General features: G+C 49.9%; 1 protein-coding gene across 6 annotated transcripts in view; it reads left to right on the top strand.

Moving 5' to 3' along the window:
• The window catches only part of SSBP3 (single stranded DNA binding protein 3), a 159944-nt gene extending 148604 nt beyond the window's left edge, over positions 1-11340 (top strand). For all 6 annotated transcript variants that reach the window (XM_079101541.1, XM_079101540.1, XM_079101539.1 and 3 more), the window contains 6 exons: positions 149-203; positions 1559-1629; positions 8450-8528; positions 8792-8820; positions 8918-9019; positions 9700-11340. In XM_079101541.1, the coding sequence (XP_078957667.1) occupies positions 149-203; positions 1559-1629; positions 8450-8528; positions 8792-8820; positions 8918-9019; positions 9700-9729 (366 nt within the window). In that variant the 3' untranslated portion in view covers positions 9730-11340. The remainder of the gene's footprint in view (positions 1-148; positions 204-1558; positions 1630-8449; positions 8529-8791; positions 8821-8917; positions 9020-9699) is intronic.
• The last annotated feature ends 1005 nt before the right edge of the window (positions 11341-12345 follow it).

Genomic DNA, 12345 nt, shown 5'->3' with positions numbered 1-12345 from the left:
CCAAACCCAGCTCCCCTCAGGCTTACAGGCTTTGGCGCTGGGTGAACTGGAGGTCCAGCAGATGAACGCTGGGCTGCTGGGAGAACATTCTGGCCTCCCACAGCCGTCACCACTATGGGTGACTGACATAATTTTTATTTCATCTTAGGGACCCCCTGGTGGTGGTGGCCCTCCAGGAACACCCATCATGCCTAGTCCTGCAGGTAAGAGGGTTTGAGGGGACAGGGCCCGGTGGGGCTGGTGGTTGCTAGGGAGTCTTGGAAGGCCTGGTACAGAGCTCATCCAAACAGCCAGTCCTTCCTGGGCAGTGTATCTTCCACTGGACATTGTGACAGCTGGGGACCTGCGGGGCTGTGACATAGGTGACACCTAGTCCTCTTCTCAGGCACTGCTTTGTAAAGAACAAGGCCAAGCAGAGAAATCTGGAAATGGGGTCTCATTGCCCCAGTTCTCTCTTGTGAGGGAGAGCCCTGTCCTGGGTGGGCATTGCCCTAGATGACTCAGAAAGGGCTTTGGAACCTGGGGCTATAGCTCAGTGGTAGAGTGCTTGCTTAGCATCACAGGATTGTGGGCTCAACCCCCAGCACCACCAAAAAAAAAAAGAAGAAGAAGAAGAAGCAAAGAGACTTTAGCACTCTGGCATCCTCAGGACCAGGGTACTAAGCATGATCCCTCCAGAGTTTCCAGAGCTCTAGGCTTCTGGTCCTTTATGTAGGAAATCCCTTCTCTAGTTTTCTTTAGTCAGAAGATGCATACACAGTGTCACAATTCTGTGTCAGCTAAAAACAACACACCAGCCAGCCAGAAAGGGGTTCAACACAGTCCCTACCTACCACAAAATAAAAAGTGAGAGAGGTGGTCAGGATGTGTGCCCGAGAAATGCTGCCTGCTAATCTTCTAAGCAGATCTTTCTGGCTAAGTGGGGAGATTGAGGCAACCCTCCCCCACCTGCTTCTCACCTCCCCATGCAGGGAATGTGCTCAGCTGCAGGGGTGGCACTGGCGGTGGCCATGCTCCTCGGCTCCGCTCAGCTCCCTCCTCCACTGCTGCATCTTGATGAGCTGCGTGACCTACATTCTGCTGGGTCACGTTAACCCACTCTGTGTGTTCATGTGTCTCCAGCCCCAGCCCCGCCTCTCCTGTCTGTGCTCTTGGCTCAGCAGGGTGGCCCCTGGGTAATTTGCAGTGTCTCCCTTCCCCTGATTTGATTAAAGCTGCTGGGCAGGGTTGGGGGACACAGATGTTGCCTTGCTGCCCCCCCATTGTCCTGTGCAGTGGGGAGATGAGGATGGAGCCTATAACCCCCTGTGCCATATCCATGCTACTGTCCAGACACTCTGAAATTCTTCGTTTCGTGGTTGAGTGGTTTTCACAGTTGAATTTTCTGTGATTAAAAACTTTGTGAATCTTCATTAAATACAAATTAGCCAGAAAATGGTGGTACTTAGAGGAAATTTTAGGTGATAAAATACAAAAGAATGAGTTCAAGTGCCACGAGTTTGTTTTAATTAAGAAATGAATTAATCACCTCGACTTGTGGGTTTCCACTGTTCTACAGATTCAACAAATTCCAGTGACAACATCTACACAATGATTAATCCGGTGCCGCCTGGAGGCAGCCGGTCCAACGTAAGTCTGCTTTCTAATAATTTACATATCAGATACCATAACAAATCATAATTAACTTCATCAGCTGAGGGGAAAGCCAGTTTAATTGATTTCAGCCATTTGTTACCAAAGATGAATAAAATAAACCGTCAGAAAAGTGATTAACTCTTGGGCAGCTCAGCTCCCATTTCATAGCTGGCAAGGGTGGGAAAGAAGGGGCTGGGCAGTTCCCACCTTCTGGTCACTGCAGGGGCACCAGACCCTCTTCGGGGACCAGAGCCGTGTGTGGCACTAGGAAGAATAAAGCACCAGTCTCTAGCGGGTCTGGGCTAGTCCCAGACCCGCTCTGCTGACTGGTGGGGCCATCTGGGCAATCCCTTCTGCTGTTGGACCTCTTTCCTTAGCTGTGGAAACCCCACAGGAACCTATGGCTTGTTTGGGGGCCTGCCTGCCTGGCCTTCCTGCCACAAGCTCTGACCCCTATGCCTGCAGCTCCTTTTACCTCTGCTCAGGCTATGCTCCTCTGGAAGCCACTCCCTCCCGCCTGCCCTTAAAGTTTCCACCTTTGACTGATGGCACAACTCTGATCCCACCTTTGTGAATCCGTCTCACCCCTCCTCCTGCGTTCCTAACCCACTGACGAGGACTTATCTGCACAACTACCTCTGCTTCCTACACCCACCTGGGAATTCCCTGGGGACTGAGCCTGGCCTTGTCCACCTCTGCAGACAACCTCTGCATGCCATTCGTGCCCTCTTTCTCCTTACGCGGGAGGTGAAGTGATCAGGCCTCGCCCATCAGGACAATCGGGTCTGGAGAGCATCTGGGTGCTGCAGTGCCTGCCAATGGGCTTGGGCCACATTCGTGTTCAGCCTGGCCAAGTGGACAGAGTTCTGAAGGCACTCTGGTTTTGTTGGCCCAACTCCTGAGGTTGAGTCCTAAATCACCCCACTCGTTACACCCTGAGTGTGTGCTGCCCCAGGCTGGTACCACACACACCATAGGTTGTGGTGCTGGGGGTGGAACATGCTGAGCCACACCCGTCCCTGGGTGTTGCATGTATTTAATCTCCTCTGCTGCCCTCGCCCTCGAGGTCAGGCTCTGTGGCTGGCCCCCTTTGCCTCGGGTCATGCGACTCGCCTCCCTCCCCTCCCAAGCAGCCAGCACCTCCCACCATTCCAGCTTCACTGCCACCTCCTCTCTCCGGTGACCAGTCATCTAGGTTTCAGCACTAAGAGCTCTGCATCCTGAGAAATCCCAGGGCACGAAAAGTCCTGGGTTTTGGCATTGGCTGCAGAGGATTGGAGAGAGTGGGGAGAGTGCAGAACTCTGCAGAGGCCCTGGAGACGGGATGGAGAAGGCTGTTTTTAAAGTCAGGTGAACGTGGCGTGGCTGAGGATCACTACCCCATGTTTCCCCTGACCACAGATGCTGTCAGTCGTGGCTCCCCGGGCAGGGACCTCAGGGTACTGCCGTCGTGGGCCTCAGCAGTCTGCCTCTGACTGCTGCAGGTTCCCTCCTGTGTGTGTCCATGGCGCTGGCTTCATTTATCATCGTGAACATCAGGACCGTGTTTCTAAAAGATGACTGAAGGAAGCATGGTGACAGTGCCAGCACCAGCATGACCCAGACAGCATGGAGGACAGCTGGTGACCGTGTTTATAATAATAGGTTGAAGTTTGCACAGCAAGGTCAGGACACAATGTGCAGAAAAGAATTGGGGATTGGGCGTGGCAGGGAGAGGGTGTGGAAGCACAGTGGAGACTGGATCTCCCCAGCGTGGGGTGAAGCACGTCCTTCTAAATCAGAAGTTCCTTTTGTCCTCCAAAGAGACACCAGAACAAGTGAAAAAGAGCGGCCGCTGAATTAGCTTGGGCATACCCTGGAATGAACGCCATTATCATCTCATTCCCTTGATTGCTCTGTGAACAGGGAAGGTTACATTCCCTGATTCAGAGGTTGCAACTAAAAGTCATATTTGTGAACAGGGAGGGGGAATTTTCAGCATTGGCCCCTTAAGTAGAGCTGATTCTGTCTGGTCTTACTAACAGCTGTGCTCTCTACAGTGTGTCCGGTGCGTCCTTCACTCTGGAGCGGAGTGGGGATATAGCCCCATGGTGAGCACTGGCCCAGCCCATGCCTGATGTATCCCAGGTCCTGGGTTTGATCCTAAGAACCAAAACAAACAAAAAAACAAATTCCCGCTAGGTCTTACATGTGTTGATTTGAAAACTAGAGTTTTAAATGGACTTGATTTCTGTGAAGATTTTAATGAAGATGCAGAAAACAGAAGATTATTGTTCTCTTGACCATGTACAAACTAGACTTGGCTTATCTATCTGCATATTTGGCAAAGAGTACACAATTAATTTTGGCAAATTTTATTTCGTCTATAAGCTTTTCACCAAAGAAGTGAAAACATCTTACCTGGTAAATGTCCTGCACACCTGCACCCACTACTGCCGCAGGGGGGTGTGCTTTGCCTGCCGGGGATACCAGCTTTCATATGAAAGCTTTTGGTCACTTTTTTAATTTCCTCAAAGCATGCAGATCCTAATGAGATCTTCGACTTCATAGAAATGGAGAACGCTTCAAACACAAGACCACAAGATGACTGTTATTGTTGCTGGCCGGAAGGATGTTAAAACTTTGCCCCCAGACTCATTTTTTAAGTCATGAAACGAGAAGGGTGTGCATCTCTGACTTGGAAATCCATCGAGGTGAGAATGGAAGCAGAAATTGCAGGAAGAGAGGTGTCCACTATTCCTCCAGGACTGTGCGATCATCTCTGAAGAGACCACAGGAACCCAGAGGGGCTGAGCCAGCCACACCTGGATTGTTTAGTGTCAAGTGGAGGTGGCAGCAAAATTTCATGCCACAGAAACAACGACTTTTTTTTTTTTTTTAAATGAGACTGCTTGAGAACAGTCAAAAAGTGTCACAAGAAAGGGCAGCCAAGTTAAGCAGGACTTTTTCAGCTTATTAAAACTTACTGGAATCCAGCTGGGATCTCACAAGTTCAAATTACCTCTCACCTTTAAAACCTTTTTTCCTGAGAAAAAGAGGTTTCGTGTACAGTGATGTCCATCTCGTGTGCTTCGTGGCATTGGCAAATGCTGGCTATCGTAGGTAGGGATAGCCCATCTGCTGGACTTGCAGATGCAAGGCTCTGGTTGATGAGCAGCCGATCCAAGCCAGCCTGCAGACAGAAAGTGGGTGTCATCTTAAGGAACTGGAGGTCACTCCTGCAAGTCCACAGACCTGTGCGAATAAGCGAAGTTGTAAGTGCTCAGGCTGTGAGGAGTTTGTGGAGGAGGTAGTTCAGTGTCATGCTGGACTGACACGGGAATCAGTGTGACATGGTCTTGATAAGAGCACAGTGACAAGGCAAATGGATGTAAAATTCAGTTTTTAGAGATGTAACACCGGGAAAGGAAGCAGAGCAAAGTCACCCTACTATATCAAGGGCCAGAAGGAACAGTTACATTGTTGACTGTATCCTAGGACAGAAACATAAAAATGTTAGTTTTTCACATTTCTCATTTAGTGAACTAGTTCTCTGAACTGATGGCTACTATTAACTAGTCCTGCTGTTGTTTTAAGTGGTAGCATTTACATAATAGAAACGCAAATAGTTCAGGATAAGTAAACGGTGCTGGTAGAACCGAAGATGCAGCCCAGTGAGGTTGGAGTACTTCCTTACACCTGTGCACAAAAATGTGCTCAAAGTAGATCACAGGCTGAATAGCAGTGGATTAAAACCCTAAAACATTTAGGGGAAAATATGGGATAAATCTGGTGACCCGAGGGATTCAAAGTCTTAGGTACAACACCAAAACACAAGCAATAAGAGAAAAAAGTGGATAAATTGGATTTTTTTGTGTTTCAAAGGAAACCATCAAGAAAGTTAAATGGGGCACAGTGGCACGTGCCTATAATTCCAGCTACTCAGGAGACTGAAGCAGGATCAGTTGAGCCCAGGAGTTTGAAGCTTTCCTGAAAACACAGTGAGACCCTGTCTCAAAAGAAAAAAGAAAGTTAAACAGACAGCTCACAGGATGGAGAAAATGTTTACAAATCCTATATCTATAAGAGACTTGAATGAAACTTATATGAAGGGTCAGGGGTTGAGGCCCAGTGGTAGAGCACTTGCCTAGCACATGTGAGGCACTGGGTTCAATTCTCAGCACCACATATAAATAAATTTAAAAAACAATCCATCAACAACTTTGAATATATGTGTGTGTGTGAAATATAATAAACTTATACAAAGAACTCTTACAGCTCAATAATAAAAAGACAACTCAATTACAGGTGGAGCAGGTCAACGTGGCACATGCCTGTCATCCCAGTGGCTTGGGAGGTTGAGGCAGGAGGACCACAAGTTCAAAGCCAGCCTCAGTAAGAGGTGCTCAGCAACTCAGTGAGACCCTGTCTGTAAATAAAATACAGAATAGGGCTGGGAATGTGGTTCAGCTGTTGAGTGTCCCTGAGTTCAATCCCCGGTACCCCAAAAATTAATAATAATAATCTTTTAAAATGGGACAAAAATGTGAGTAGACATTTCTTCAGAGAAGTACAAATAGCCAGTAAGCATGTGAACAGATCCTAACATCACTAGTCATTAGGAACTGCAAATTAAAACACAGGTACTATTCATACCCACTAGAGTGGCTGTAGTCAAAAAGACAGTGACTGGGGCTTGGGAGAGGGTGGAGAAATTGAAGTTCTCCTACATTGCTGGTGGGAGTCTCTGCTATGGAGTGGTTTGACCCTTGCCTGGAAAGTTAAGATGTAGTTACCTGTGGGCCAGCAGACCCACTCCTAGGTATCTGTCAGGTGAAAATGTGTATCTACGTGATAATTTTCACACCAATAAATTTAGTAGCATTAGTAACAGTAACCAAAAGTAGAAAGAGCCTGCACTTACCATCGGGTGGTGAATGGCTAAGTAAGATGTGGGATTGCACACAGGGGACTTCTGTTTTCCATAAGAGGGAATAAAATGGTGATTCATGCAGCAATGTGAATGAGCCTTGAAAACATGCTAAGTCAAAAAAATCAGCCACGATGGGCCTGGGGACATAGCTCAGTTGGTAGAATGCTTGCCTAGCACGTACAAATCCCTGGGTTCAATCCAGAATAGGCATTCATAGAGACGATAAAGTAATGGTTGCCTGAGGCTGGGGGCTAGAGGGGACTGAGGAGTGACTGTTCATGGGTACAGAATTTCTTTTTGGGTGAAAGAAATGTTCTAAAGTTGATTGTGGTGATGGTTGCATAACCCTGTGAACAGACTGAAAACCACTGAATTGTTTCCTTTAAATGCATCAGTTGTATGCATGTGAATATCTCAGTAAAGCTGTTACAAAAGTAAACAAAAAGTACACAGTAACATAATTTCAAGTCGATACCTGGTTTTTATATATTTATGTTAAAGGAAGACTTTGTGTGTATAAGGACACATTGTTAGCATGTTTGGGGGTGTCTTTTTGGTCCAGTTGGCTTCCTGAAAGTTGGTCATATCACTCATATCACTTGGACTAATGAGTTTTGTTCTCAGAGGCAAAATGTGCCCCGAAGCCTGTGAGCAGGAACCGGGGGGAGACAGGAATTGAGTGGCCCGGGAGAGTGGCCTGGCCCACGCACAGTTGAGTCTGGGCCGTTCTCCCACTCGCTGTGCTCTGCTCTGCTCCCCTTTGCCATCCACTGTGTGGCCTTTTGTTCACTCAAGAAGCCTGGAGTGGCTTCTGTGCCCACTCTGCCTGCCCAGATTTCTACCTTTCATTTATGGTTCCCTGCCTCCTCCACACAGTCTGTTCTCATGTCACTACCTCCGTCTGAAGTTTCAGCTGTGCTGTATCTGCCACTGTCTTTGGAACTCAGCACCTCTGCCCTCTGTCCTGTGGGCTGTTGGGGTGTCTCCTGAGCTCCTCCTCCCAGCCAGGGTGCAGGTGTTGCTCAGCTCCGCGTCCTCAGCCCTCGCCAGGCCAGGCCCAGCAGTCCTCCGTTCCACCAAGTCCATCCTCTTCCCAGTATCCAGTCTGCCTCCAGAGGGGGCTCAGCCATCCATCCCCAGCCTTGTGAATTGCGGCTGTGGGATGTGACCTCCCTGGCCTTTGCTTCCTTTCTGAGTTGACTTTGGTAGTTCCAGACTGCCCTGAGGATGGGGCACAACTGACTCCCTCTGACGCTGATCTGCCTGCTCCGTCAGGTCTGCGTGGATCCACTCACAAGCCCTCCTTCCTGCCAGTTAGCAGACCAGTCTCCTCTCTCCTGCCCGTGGAGCCCACACCTGAGGAGGGGCTTGGAGAAGGCTAATGTGACAGCCCCAGGGTCAGGCTCCCAGGCTCCATTGTTAGCCTTTGGCCTGGGGGACCCCAGGCAAAGCACTTCCTGTGCTCCACTTGATTATTTTTATTTATTTTTTTAATATGAAAAACATAAATAGTTTTTGGTCCTTGGGTTGGTATGGTCAGACTTCTGTGTGCAGTTGTGACTGGTAAGCCTGGCACTGTGCCTCAGGGGTGGAATAGGCCTCGCAATGGGACCAGGAGGCTGTGGTGCTGGCTCTGTGGCTGTAAGCAGGTCTCTGGGTTCATTCCCTTACCCAGTGCATGGCAACAAGGAGCCTGCACCAGCCATCACTGCCCAAGTGGGTGCAAGCAGAGCCCACCAGAATGGAGGCTCCCTGAGGCAGGAACCTTGTGGAGCTGTGGCCCAGGGCCTGGGTCCTGGCGGGTGTTGGCTAACTTTGTTGACCAGCTGGTTGGGCAGGGAGCCTGTGAGGGGTGCAGAGTGTCCTGTGCCCGCTGAGCCGTGGTCTGTGCTTCTCCTTCAGTTCCCGATGGGTCCTGGCTCAGATGGCCCAATGGGAGGCATGGGCGGGATGGAGCCACATCACATGAACGGATCGTTAGGTAAGCTGGCACCTGCGCCCTGCCCTGCCCTGCCCTGCCCTGCCCTGCCTGGACAGCTTCCTCTTGGCCTCAGCTCCAGGCTCAGCTCAGCCTGCTACACAGCCTAGGCCTTGTCTGGGGGGACAGAAAATTCTCTGCATGAAAGTAGCTTGGGGTGTGGATGGAAGGGCTTTGGAGCTCAGAGAGCCCAGGGAGGGAGGTCTCATGTTGGAGGCACCCCCAGTGTGAGCAGGAAACTGAATTGGAGCCTCCTTTCCTTCCAGGGTCAGGCGACATAGATGGACTTCCAAAAGTGAGTGTGCGCTCGTGGTACCTCCCTGACAGTACCTATCCCTGAGGGCAGGGCAGGTTGTTGGGGACAGGCTCACCTCTCCTTTCTCTCTCCACAGAATTCTCCTAACAACATAAGTGGCATTAGCAACCCTCCAGGCACCCCTCGAGATGACGGCGAGCTGGGAGGGAACTTCCTCCACTCCTTCCAGAATGACAATGTAAGCCCAGCTCCTTTAACCCCAGGGTCCTTCTCTTGACCCGTGGCCCAGGAGAACTCAGCTAGCTGTGGAGTCTGCTGGCAGCTGCTGCCTGCTGTGGCTTTTCACCCATTATTTTTCCACTCAGTACAGCGCCTCGTCACTGCCTCTGAGTCTGCCTGCTGGCAGGTCCTTCTTGAGGGAGCACATGCAGGCTGGACACCCCTGGCACTGATCAGCTGATATGGCTGAAAAAGCCCTGGGCCCAGCTCCTGGGTGGGGGGCAGGGAAAGTTCTTGCAGCCATAAGGGCCGGCCTTCCACTTTCCCAGTGGGCTTCTGCTTTGAAGAAAGCAACTTTGAGAAGCGCAGATTGGCCCCCACCCAGGGCCCCTCACAGAGCTCTGGCTCTTAAACCCCACTTTCTGCAGTCCCAGTTGCCAAAAGGGGGTGATTCAGAGAGGAAGGAACAGGAAGGCTGCCCTGACAGGCATATGGGCTGGCCTAAGAGGTGGCCCTCAGCTCCACCCCTTGTCCTCACCTGGCCCTGCTGGTCCCCATCCACCAAGGGCCACCATGCACCCCAGCCTGGCCCTGTCAGCTCTGTGCCACCCAACCTCCACAGACTAAGGTCTCTTCATGGTGTCCATTGCCTCCTGACACCCCAGGCCTTACAACGTGCCCTCTGCTCTGCCCTTCTAGTATTCTCCAAGCATGACGATGAGTGTGTGATTCCCCCTTCTCCAAGACGCTGAGAGAGCCGGCATTGCAGGCAGGAAGATGCCAGAAATTATGCAAGAAGAAGTGAGGTGTCGTTACCAGGAGCTGGCGGGGGGTGTCTCCCCGCTCCCCTCAAACCTCCCCCACCTTTTCCCAATTTTTAGTTTCATGCAATAAAAAGGCCGAACTTTTTATTCCATAAAACACGAAGGACAAAACTCAAAAGTAAAAATATATTTCAAGTCAATTACCAGAAAAATCCCACCCCTTGCTCCTTCCCAAAAGGTCCTTTTCTGTACATGACACTTTTTTGTCTTTTTGTTTGTTTGAGGTTTTACCATTACTGGGATTTTAAAATTTGTTTTCAGGGGTTGGGGGTGGATTTTTTATTAAATGGAAGCTTCTAGCAAGCCCCCAGCCCCACCCCAATCAACCTCTTTGCTTTCTTCTTTAAAAAAAAAAAAAAGAAAAAGAAAAAATGAAATGAGAAAAGATTTTTTTTTTAAAGGAAAAAAATACCACAAGCCCTGCAGTCTGCCTACCCCAAGCCCTTCTACCAGGAAAGCTAGTCTAGGTGTGACATGTCACACTGTCTCTGTAGCCATCTAAAAATAATAATAATAAACTGGACAGTTTACAATTGGTGGTTTCTTTCAAAAAGCCGTTTTTGGAAAGAAAAGAAAGGAAGTCACCCTTCCACTTAGGGTTTATTTGTGGGAGGGACGGGACCTGCTTTGTTTGGCATGGTCGGCGGCAGCAGCCCTCCCGGACCCCAGACCCGCCCCGTCGTGTGGCCAGAGGGGCCAGACCACCCGACCCCGTTCCAGGATTCCCCACAGCCGAGACCGTCGCTGTGACCCGGCGCCTGCACTGTGTTCCCAGGACTGCTTCCTCTCCTGGACCTCTCCAGCCCCTCCTCAGCCCCCGCCCGCCTTCCCAGCGAGACTCCTGCCAGCGGGGTGGCCGCGCCCCGGGACTGCTGTGAGCTGGGGCGTGGACCCGCGTTCCAGCCGCGATCCTCGGTCCTCGTCGTGCGCACGGGCAGGGTGGCTGGAGTTGGGTTTTCTTTTTCTCTACTCGTCCTTCGTTTTCAAAGATGGGTATTGACCAGAATTGCTCTGTATGTGCTTGGAACTGGATGGAGAGACTTTGGCATTGCTGGGGGGTGGGGGGACCAACAACCAAACAGACGTGTTTCCGGTCCTGTTTTTATTTTCAAAAACCGACAAACCCGACGTGGAGCCTGCCCCTCCTAGGAGGGGTGTCTCATGGCCTCCCTCACCTCACCCCCATGGAAACCTTTGTGTCTTGCCCTGGAAGACACCCAATTCTTTGTACATTTACACGCCCTTCTCCTGCCCCTCCCTCCCTGTAGCTGGTCTTTGTTTTATTACCTCCCTTTTCTGATCCATGTATATCATATTATGTGAGATACCATCTGCCTGAAAAAAGACCTTGTGCGGATTATTGGGAACATTGTAGCTGTTGCTGTGTTTTTTCTTACCTTGTAGTCTGGTTCTGAATTACGAGAGGAAAAAAAAAAAAAAAGTAATTATGATACATTGTAGTTTGTGTACGATATATGTTGATAACGTTTTATTAAAGGGACATCTTTTTTCCGCAGCAGCCCTTCCTGACATGTTTGGGGGAAACGTGGGTTGGAGTTTATTATACTGATTACAAAATGCAAGGTGACTCCTTGGATGCAGTTTTTGTTCTGGAACATAAGATAAAATTGTGTTGAAGGCCTCCACCTTCTCTTTCAGGGGCATATTTGTTCTGTGTTTTTGTTTTTGTTTTGTACTGATGATTGAACCCAGGGACACTTAGCCACTGAGCCACATCCCCAGCCCTTTTTGTGAGACAGGTTCTCACTAAGTTGCTTAGGGCCTTGTTCAGTTGCTGAGGCTGGCTTTGAACTTGGGATTCTCCTGCTTCAGCCTCCCCGAGTCCGAATCCCTAGGATTACAGGCCTGTGCCACCTCACCCAACTTTGAGGAGAGTCACAGTGGCCTTTGGGGGAGCTATGCTAGGGGAGGAGAATCTCCCTTCAAATATCTGGGGAGCTGTGGAGAGCTAGCTAGTGTCAGTGCCATCCAGTGCTGCAGAACGTTGCAATTTGCTCTAACATCTTCATGCTTCTGAATGTAGAGAAAGACCCCTGGTGCCTATCAGTCTCTATGGGTCAGCAGCCAAGATGGCCCTGACTGCAGCTACACTGCCTTCTCCCCTCCAGTAGCAGACCTTGCCTCCCCAAAGGCTCCCAGGCCTCATGTGCTTGGGACTACAGAGTTGACCAGGGCCACTGAGAGGTCGATCTTTTTCTTAACCTTGAAGGCAATATGGAGACCCTGAAGGATCTTAAGAGTAGGATAAACTGCCGGGTGTGGTGGCACTCGCCTGTAATCCCAGCAGCTCAGGAGGTTGAGGCAAGAAGATCAGGAGTTCAAAGCCAGCCTCGTAAAGCGAGGCGCTAAACAATTCAATGAGACCTTATAGCTAAATAAAATGCAAAATAGGACTGGGGATGTGGCTCAGTGGTCGAGTGCCCCTGAATTCAATCCCTGGTAGCCGCACCCCCCGCCCCCAAAAAAAAAAAAAAACAAAACTAGTATAAACTGTCTTGAA

Source organism: Sciurus vulgaris, assembly GCF_902686455.1.
Source record: "Sciurus vulgaris genome assembly, chromosome: 1".
Lineage (NCBI taxonomy): Eukaryota > Metazoa > Chordata > Mammalia > Rodentia > Sciuridae > Sciurus > Sciurus vulgaris.
The sequence above is the reverse complement of the archived record's forward strand: the minus strand, read 5'-3'. Positions and strand labels throughout refer to the sequence as shown.